This window comes from Tupaia chinensis, unplaced genomic scaffold (genome assembly GCF_000334495.1).
Source record: "Tupaia chinensis unplaced genomic scaffold, TupChi_1.0 Scaffold000355_1, whole genome shotgun sequence".
NCBI lineage: Eukaryota > Metazoa > Chordata > Mammalia > Scandentia > Tupaiidae > Tupaia > Tupaia belangeri.
In genome coordinates, this window is record NW_006159850.1 from 4,178,893 (window position 1) to 4,188,542 (window position 9,650).

At 56.7% G+C, this 9,650-nt stretch overlaps 1 protein-coding gene across 1 annotated transcript in view; it reads right to left on the minus strand.

The window, feature by feature from the left end:
- The window catches only part of LOC102480842 (calcium-transporting ATPase type 2C member 2), a 57,270-nt gene that overhangs the window by 29,410 nt on the left and 18,210 nt on the right, over positions 1 to 9,650 (minus strand). The window contains exons 3-6 of the mRNA XM_014589372.2: positions 6,974 to 7,090; positions 2,946 to 3,035; positions 1,205 to 1,240; positions 1,063 to 1,124 (exon numbers count right to left, since the gene is read on the minus strand). Of these exons, the coding sequence (XP_014444858.1) occupies positions 1,063 to 1,124; positions 1,205 to 1,240; positions 2,946 to 3,035; positions 6,974 to 7,090 (305 nt within the window). The remainder of the gene's footprint in view (positions 1 to 1,062; positions 1,125 to 1,204; positions 1,241 to 2,945; positions 3,036 to 6,973; positions 7,091 to 9,650) is intronic.

Sequence of the window (9,650 nt, forward strand, 5' to 3'; positions counted from 1 at the left end):
CTCCGCTCTGGGGGCAGGGAACGCTCCGCTCGGGTGCGAGCCGGTCTCAGGCAGTGGGGCTGGCAGGGCCTTATCGCAGCCAGGAGAGCTCCCCGACAGAACCGCGCCGTCTGCCCTTGGCACACCTCCAGTGCCGGCCAGGTGTCCTTCCCAGCCGAGAACTTGATCTAGTTCAGATACCCACCCTTTACCCGAGGCCAGGGGCCCGACAGCGGGTCATGCCTGGCTAAGACTATCGGGCTCCACCAGCCACCAAAGCCTCCTCCCTAGCGCTCCCACGCCGTCCTCTCCTGTCACGTGTGCCCCAGTGGACACTAAGGTTCTCCTGCAAATGAGCCTCCCCCAGACAGAGGTGGGCCACATGTTTCAGTCCCTGGTGGGGCCAGAGGGGGTGGGGTGGTTGAGGCACTGGACTCCCGTGTGGCCAGCTGTGGTTAGAGTCCCAGACCCATGGCTCACCTCTCCCTCCCCCTCTCTGATAAGCGCATGTGTCCTATACCAGATTTGATAATAATAATAAATAAAATTCAGTAATTCTTAAAAAAAGAAAAGAGAAAGAAAGAAACCTTGGTAAGAGCTGTGTGGCAGCACGTGGCCAGGCGGAAACTTCTGGGCATGGAACGGGCTGCTGCAGGCTGCCTCGAGTGAGCCCGAGCCCTTCCTCCCCTCCTGCTCCCCTCCCAGCTGGAGCTGTGCTGCCCGAGCTATGGGAGCCCCTGACCTCCGGGGCCCCCAGAGAACACCAAACCTCTCACTTCTCTCACACAGCTTTGTGCATTTCATGGCTTCAACGACTGCCCTCTTCCCAAAGCCCTCTGGCTACTTGTGGCCCAGGTCCCCTGGTGTACACACTGGTAATAGAGTCGAGGGCCAGAGAGGCGGAGTGACACACCCACGAACACACAGCAACCTGCTGGCGGGGGTAGCAGCCTCACAGCTCACAGTGGGATGTGCTGCTCCACACCATGACTACCATAAAGGGCACCCCTTCTGCAGACACGCAGACTTCCCGGCCCGCTGGCCCTCCTGACGAGCCAGGAAGTCTGGGGAAGTGGAACCTACCAGTTACATTCCGGGGGGACCAGCTTGGTCAGCTCTTCCAGCGACTTCTCCGACCTGTACTCCTGGCAGGAAGCAGGACATGTTTCAGGGGGGACCTCCGGCGGGCGCCCACACACCGGGCTGCCCGGACCGGGACACTCACCTGGATAAAGGCGACGGTGACCACGATGAGCACGGCCTAGGGGACAAGCGGGAGGAGGCGTCAGCACGCTGGGGACATCGCCTTTCTAAACACATTTCCTGCGCGGAAGTGTGGAGGGCAGAGGAGCCAAAGAGGCAGAAAACTCACCATTTCTACTGCCCAGAGGCTCGCTCTTCGGGGTACAGGGAGGTTTTCCGCCACGCTCACCCTGCCCACACTGCGCTCCCTCCCAGTGGGGGACAGGGTGGGTGAGGCCCCAGCCCAGCCCATCACACAGAGATGGGGATACCATTGTGGGGGGCGAGTCTGGCTTTGCAGGACCAGCAGGTGGTATAGCCAACCAGGGTTCAAGTCCTGGACATGGTGGCTTGAAAACCATGCCTGTGTGTGTGTTTATGTGTGTGTATGTATGTGTATGTGTGTATGTATGTGTATGTATGTGTGTATGTGTATGTATGTGTGTGTGTGCCTGAGATCACAAGGAGAAAGAAGAAGGGACTGTGGCATGGCCATGCCCCCTGGGGAGTAATTTTTCACTTTTCCTCTGACTGTCTCTCTCTTCTCTCTCCTCTCTCACTCTCACTCCCCACCCTCCCAAGTGAGCACACGGGCCCTAAGGCAAAAACCTCTTGGGAACCAGCAGTTAGCGTAATGGCTATGTGGCTGGACTCCCACGTAGTTGACCACGGTTCGAGTCCCGGACCCGGTGGCTTAAACTCACGCCAGGCGCGTGTGCGTGCGTGCCCAAGATCCCGAGAGGAGAATGGAGGAGAAGGGATTGCGGCGTGACCATCCCCCTGAGGGGTGATTTTTCACTTTCCGCTTGTCTGTCTCTCTCTGTCTGTCTGTCGAGTGCACGTGCCCTATAGCAAAAACCTCTCAAAAAAAAAAACCTCTTTAAAAAAAAGTAATTCTCACAAATGGAAAGAAGTGGAGAAGGCAGCATGGACGGTGTCCCGAAGGAGCCAGGTAGAAAGGCCACACCACAGGGTTCTGGTCCCGTGATGCGGCTGGAACAGGCAAAGCCACACACAGCCGACTGCTGTGGCCGGGGCTGGGAGGGGCACGGGCAGGTTCCACCCAGGGAGGTGAGAGCGCTCAGGGAGGGTGGTGGAGACGCTCCGCAGCGAGCAGGCTACGACGCCCCGGGCTCGCGTCCTCACAGGGAGACCTTCTGGGCTGATGAACATGTTTTGGAACTAGATGGCGGGCACACTGTCGTACATGGCTAGAATTTTACACTGTGAAATTGTCAGTTAGAAAATCTGTATTGCAGGGCACCTGTGCTTGCCAGAGAGGGACAGAGGCGGATAAAGCACCCGCAGTGGGTGCGGTCGCCCCAAAGTCCCTCCATTTCTCCACCCTGTTGGGATCTGGGCACACGCACACGTGCCAGGGTGTTTGCCGAGCTGCCAGGGCTGGATGCCAAGTGAGTGGGTCCTGTGGGATCCGGCTTCCTTAACTACTAGGCCACAGGCCCTGAAAGAGTCAAGTTTCAATTTAAAGAGAAAATGTAAGGCACCCAGTGGTTATCCCTGGGCAGTGGTCGGGGCTCTACCCTCACACTGAACACGCACACCAGGGTGAAGCCAGCCGGTCCTGGGAGAGGACGAGCAAGACCCGGAATCTACTTTCCAGGCCAGGAAGAAGGCAGCGGCTGATGGCTGGCAGACAGGACGCGGAGAGTGGGTGCCGGCACAAGGACGCGCCTCAGCCCCTCGCGCCTCCCACCCACACTCACCACGGCGATGCTGACGGCGTCCTCGTACTGCCCGGTGAGGACGCTCACCAGGGTGGAGCCCAGCAGCAGCAGGATCAGGGGGTTCTTGAACTGGAAGAGGAGCACAGGGTGGACGGGCACGTGGCTCAGTTTACCTTCAAGGCCAGGCTCCCAGGTCAACACTGTGGTGACCGAGGGCTGCAGGGACAAGACCGCCACCCAGGGACCTGCCCTGCTGGCAACCCCACCACGGAAGACCACTCAGGTCATCCTGACACCCTCCCTACTGAGACTCTGGGGCTGGCCCGCCTTGGAGTTCTTGGTCTGGCCTCGCCACGTCCCCACGATGTCCCAGGCCACGACCTCTGGGGATGCCAGCTCTGGCCCAACAGCCAAGGGGCCCCTCCTGCCACACCAGCCCCCAAATCCCATGCATCCCAATCTCCCAAACTCAGACATCAACCTGCTCCTGTAATAGCCTCTGGGACCCCAGTGACGTCTCTCTTGAGTCCCTGTGTCCCCCAAACTCCCCGTAGGATTGCCACTTCATTGTTTTACGTATTTACCCCTCATTTCCAGAGGCATTTCCTGGTAGCGCATGTTACAGAGAATTGCAAGTAAGCACAAACTCAAGCACATCACAACAGGACCAGAGAGCACACACCAAGGTCAGGATCAGGGAGAGAATGAAAAGAGCAATAAGTAAGTCATAGTTGATTGAAACAGCATTGTCTGGTGGGTTCTGAGCTTCCCAGCAGTCCAGGCAAAAAAAGAAATGTGATCGAATGCATGATTCACGCTGCTCATCAAAAGCAGCCCATGAGTACATGCTGGGGTCCTTGTCTCTCTGGATCCCTCTGGTCAGGTCACCAGCAGTCCCGAATCTGCCACCACAGCTGTTCTGACTCTTCAAGACTGAGCAGTCAAAGACACTTCGCCTTAGCTCTGATCCTGTGAAACTGTCTCTGTTAACTGCTAGAAGGTCTCCTTCTCCAGCACACAGACCGCACCCTCCCGGAAAGCTCTCCAGGCTAACCCCTGACCCAGTAGTCTCCCTCCCACAGGCCTGCCACCCCTTCCCAGCCCCGCAGACTGCGCCAAGCACCTGTGCTGTTCTGTCCAACCTGAGTGGGCAGCAGAGGGCAGGGCAGTCACAGGTGAGGCTGCACTTGAGCATGGGCCTCTGTCGCTTTGGATCCCAGACCCTTCCTGCCTCACTGGGGCCCCCTGAGCCCTGCGCGTAAAGGGAGACAGGCAGAGACGTGTTAGTTGAAACCTTTCCGTGTGAAGACTGTGATACGCTGGAGACGTTTTTAGAATAAGCCGGCGCCGGGACCAGCAGATGGCATAATGGTTACACTGCTAAGTGGATTCCCACGTAGTCAACCATGGTTTGAGTGCTGTATGTGCAGCAGCTTAAAACTTAGCCAGGTGCGTGTCCAAAATCCCAAGAGAACAGAGAAGAAGGGATTGCAGTGTAGCCATCCCCCGGGGGGTGATTACTCACTTTCTGTCTCTCTGTCTCTCCAGGGAGTGCATGCACTCTATAGCAAAAACCTCTCTTAAAACAAGAATAAGTCAGTGTTTACCAAGTACCTACTGCCTCCACACCCTGTGCTGAGTGTTTCCTTGCTGTGTCTGGCTGACCGCATGGCACGGGTGCTGTCCAACACCCCTGCTTGGTGAACGAGCAACCTGAGGTTCCCAAAAGGACCGACCAGCCCAAAAATTCACATTGAAGTCGGTCCGACTCCGAAACCTGTGCTCCCAGCCGTGGTGCTCGAACCGAGGCAGGCTGAGAAGGGCTGGGCCTGCCTTCTTCCCACACGGACAAACCTCTTCTTCCTGGAGCAGACCTGCTGTGGTAGGTGTGCATCTTCCCATGTTCTGGGCGGGGAGAACTGCGTGCCCAGGACGCCCAGTGCCTCGGTCGAATCGCACGGCTGGACGGCAGGTTTGAACCCGGTCCCCCCGGTCCCCACCTACATTCACCTCGAGATTCTGGGGAACGTGCCTTGGATCGCACTAAGGTGTGACTCGAGACAGAGACCCCGGCTGCCTTGGGAGGTGGTGAGTTCCCTGTGCCCGGAGGAGACAGGAGGATGGGGACAGCCCACACACAGCGGAGGCTCAGGGGGGGGGGGTCAGTGAGTGTAGACCTGGCGTGGGCAGGGAAGCCCGGCCACCGGAGCTCTCCTGCTGGAGCCCTTCCCGCAGGGAGCTGTTCCCCACCGGAGCCCTTCCTATCAGGAGCTGTCCCCACCGGGAGCTGTCCTTACTAGGGGCTGTCCCCACTGGGAGCTGTGTGCTCGCCGCGCTCAGGAAATTGAAGAGACTGCATGTTGGGGACGGCCCCGGCTGGAGGGTGGAGGAGGACGCCTGGTGAGAAGGGGGATGCTCAGAGCAGGTCTCGACAGGGTGAGAGGGGAAGGAAGACAGCCAGGGCGTCAGAGAACAGGGGCCTGGTGGCGGGCAGCCAGGACAGAGTGGACCCCTTGGTGTCAGAGGGCAGAGCATCCCCCTCAGCCTCCTTCCCTGAAGTCCAAGTCCCAGGGGCCTTTGCTGCCTCTGCCCAACGCTGGGCTCCAGGAATGTCAGCTGGCCGGAGCTGCTGCACACTCAGAGGCCTAATTTGGTGCCACAATGTGGCCACGTGTGACACGTGCAGGGCAGGAGAGCCAAGCGGTGAGCAGGTGGGGCCCCATGGAAAAGAGATGGGGGGACACTGCCAGAAGGACAGTGAACTGACCAATCACGAAAGGTTTAAATAGAACCAGCAGGAAGGTGCTGAGGCCTAGGGCAGCCCGGGGTTCGGAGTGCACAAGTCCAAGGAGGAAGAGCTGGAACGGAGGCTCTGGCAAATTCTGCCTGTGCACTGGGCCTTTCTGAGCAGGTCCTTGGTGGGTGGTGGAGCCAGCTTCCCTGCGGGAACTGCAGCCCCGGCAGCTCCCACGGGTCCTTCCTCTTGCTAATGGCTTCCGCCACCTCCCCTGCGTGCCCTCGTCAACACTGCGCCAGCCACCACGGCTGCAGCCCGGAGGCCAGGGGCTCAGGGTGCTCAGTTAAATTTGAATTTCAAATAAACAAGAAACTTTTCTCCCCCCCCCCATAAAAATGCATCCACTGCAATATTTGGGACATGCTTATATTTAAAAATGGACTCCTGGGCCAGCAGGTGGCATAGTGGTAAGGGGCTGGATTCCCACACAGCTGACAGCTGTTCGAGTCCCAGACCCGGCAGCTCAAAAAATCATGCTGGGCACATGTGCATGTGTGCCCCCAAATCCCAAGAGGCGACTGGAGGAGAAGGGATTATTATGGCATAGCTCTCCCCTCTGGGGATGATTTCTCACTTTCTATCCCTGTCTCTGCACACACACCCTATGGCAAGAACCCAAAAGAAAAAAACTGACTCCTGGGGTCCAGCAGGTGGCATGGAGGGACAAGGTAGCTGGACCCTACATGGCCAACTGCAGCTGGAGTTCTGGACTTGGTGGCTTGAAAAACATGCTGGGCTTGTGCGCACGCACGTGCGTGTGTATGTGCATGCGTGCGTGTATGTGTCCAAAATTCCAAGAGGAGAAGGGACTGTGGCATGGCCAACCCCTGGGGATAATTTCGCTCTCTTTCTCTCCCCAGTGAGCACACATGCTCTATAGCAAACCTAAATAAACAAACGAATAAATAAACAAGACTCCCGTTTATCTGGAACGAAATCTGATGTGATTCTGCACTTTGATGTGCTAACCGGGACCCTGCGCACCCTGCAGAGTGCCTTTGACTTCCTCACTTGGCCATCCTATAGGCTAGAGGGGAGGAGCAGAGGGTGTGGGGCGCGGGCCAGCTGTCGACCCGGCCAGGCACTGAGTTAGTGTGTCCTGGTCCCCTTGAGCTGACCCGCGCCTTGAGCTGTCCTTTCTGCAGCACCCCTGCCCACGCCCTGGCGGGCCTGGCCGAGGACAGCCTCAATCAATATTTAGAGAAAGAGTGACCGCCCTGCCCTCCCTCGCCTACCCCTGTAGGTGCACAAAATGGCACTGCAGTCCTACCTGGTCCAGGTATTTCTTCCACACTGGTTCAGTGCGGTCAGCGACAAACTCGTTCCAGCCGTGGACCAGCCTGCGCTGTGTCACCGAGAACTCCGACAGCCCGTTGTTCAAGTCCACCTGAGGGGGAGGGCCAAGCACAGCTCACGATGAGCCCAGCGAGGCCGGAGGAGCCAAGTCTCAGGTCCCACTCTAGAAACCAGTCCCTTTGCGAGGGACCTGGAAAACGGGCTCCTCTGAGAACAAGGAGAAGGGACTTCTTGGAAGAGTGGGCAGGGCCCTGCTGCGGGGCATGCCATGGGCTCTGCAGGCTCGGATTGCCTGGGAGGCCGGGTCCATTTTCAGTCCAGCCTAATGGCGGGGTGCAGGGCATCGGCCACATTCCAGTGACCAGGGAGGCCGAGGCAGGAGGATGGCAAACTTGGGGCTGGCCTGGCCACACAGCGAGACACCGTCTAAATAAAAAGGGTCAGGTATGGTGTTGGCCACCTATGGTCCAGCTGGGAGCCCGGGCAGGGGCGGAGGGAGAAGGGGAATGCAAAGTCCAGTTCCCTGCAACTAGATGCCGCTGGCCTATGTGACAGCACAAGGACAGCCCCGGGCTGCATTTCCACCGGTGGCATTGCGGCAGGGAATCCCAGAAAGGCAGAGTCTCGTTTCTTCTCTAAAACAAACAAGCCTTGGGAATGTAAAGTGGTGCAGCTGCCCCGGCAAACAGCGGCAGGTCCGCGGAAGATCAGAGCTAGTTAGGACACGAGCAGTAAGTCCGCCTCCGGCCCCTGTCAGAGGGGACAGCGGTCTCGGGGAGCGGCTCCGCGGCGGGGGGGGGGCCCAGGCTGGACGCACTCAGGTGTACGTCAGCGGGCAGTGGAGGAGCAGACGTGGCTATCAAGTCAGTGGAATAGTCTACGCTCTTCGAAAGAAAGGAAGGGGCCAGCAGGCGGCATGGCGGTTAAGGGGCTGGACTCCCACATGGCCAACCGCGGTTCAAGTCCTGGACCTGGCGGTTTGCTTTCTCATGTTCTCTCCCTCTCTCTGGTGAGCACACCTGCCCTATAGCAAGTTAAAAATAATAATAAAAAAAATTCTTTTAGAAAAGAAAGGACGTTATGATACATGTGACAATGTGAATGAACCTGAGGACATAAATGAAGAGAAATAAGCCAGTCATGGAAAGAGAAATTCTCTATGATTCCGCTTACGAGGTTCCTAGAGTGGAACCCTTAGAGACGGAAGGTGGAATGGGGTTGCCAAGGGCTGGGGGCAGGAAGGGGAACAGGGACTTAGTATTTGATGGCTACAAAGTTTCAGTTTTGCAAGAGAGGGGCTCTGGAAGGGAGGTGGGCTGGTTGCAGGACGTCGAAATGCAGCTTGAACATGAACATGGTTACGATGGTAAAGTTTATGTTGCGCATTTTACTGCCCTGAAAAGGCAATTTAAACACAGAACACACAGGCCTGTCCTGAGAAAAAGCAGCTAACCTACTGTACCGTGCATACTGTGGTGCAGACGCTGACAGAAACTAACGTCAGAAGGCTGATGTATGTTAATAATGATGCAAGAAACCTTTGTTGTCCTGGTCACAGCAAAGGCACCCTATTTGCAAAAGGTCAACAACAAGAAAGCCATGCTTGCTGGCGGGCGGAGCAGGGACAGCTGAATTGATTTCTAGATGCGCTTGATTGGGAAAAGAAAATCGAGGTCATTTTCAAGATAAGGAAACTGGCTGGGCAGGGAGGAATGTTTCCTCCCCTGTCCAAACACTAATGAGCAGGACTTGAATTTGAATAGACTTTTGGATTATCGTCAAGAAAAGAAGAATATGAAACGATGATCCAATTTCCTTGAACTGGTGGCATGTGCCCTTTCATCGGTGAGTTTTATTTGCTTTCCCAAATAAAAGTGGTGTGTCATGGGGGTGTGTGTCATGGGGGTGCAATGGTGTGTCACGCACGCACACCTGCACACACACCTGCACACACACCTGCACGTCATCATGTCTGCTTGGTTTTCTAAGTAAAGAAAATAAAAAATACAAAGCAAGTCATCTTTAGTCATCTTTTTTTTTGGAGAGGTTTTCGCTATAGGGCGCGTGCGCTCGCCAGACAGACAGAGAGAGACATTAGAGACAGAAAGCGAGAAATCACCCCCCAGGGGGGATGGTCACGCCGCAATCCCTTCTCCTCCATTCTCCTCTCAGGATCTTGGGCACGCACGCACACGCGCCCGGCATGAGTTTTAAGCCACTGGGTCCTGGACGCGAACCGCGGTCGACCACGTGGGAGTCCAGAGACATAGCCATTACCCTAACTGCTGGTTCCCCAAAGCAAGTCATCTTCATCCTCAGAAGGGAACTTTACAAAATAGAGGTCCTTTCTCTCTCTCTCCGTCTCTCTCTTTTTTTCATCTTGCACTGACCAGGAACTCAAATTCATTGGGGAAATTTGGGAGAATTTCAGTAACTGGAACTGGTGGATTATAAAATATGGAGAGTGGGGATGGGGTGATTAAGAGTTGGTGCTTGCACGACAAAACACCTTGGGTCAACCCCGGGCTCTGCCGCTTTCCAACTCGGAGCTCTGCCGCTTTCCAGCCCCGGGTTCCGCCGCTTTCCAACCCCGGGCTCTGCCGCTTTCCAGCCCCGGGCTCTGCCGCTTTGCAGCTGCGTGCTCGGCTGCT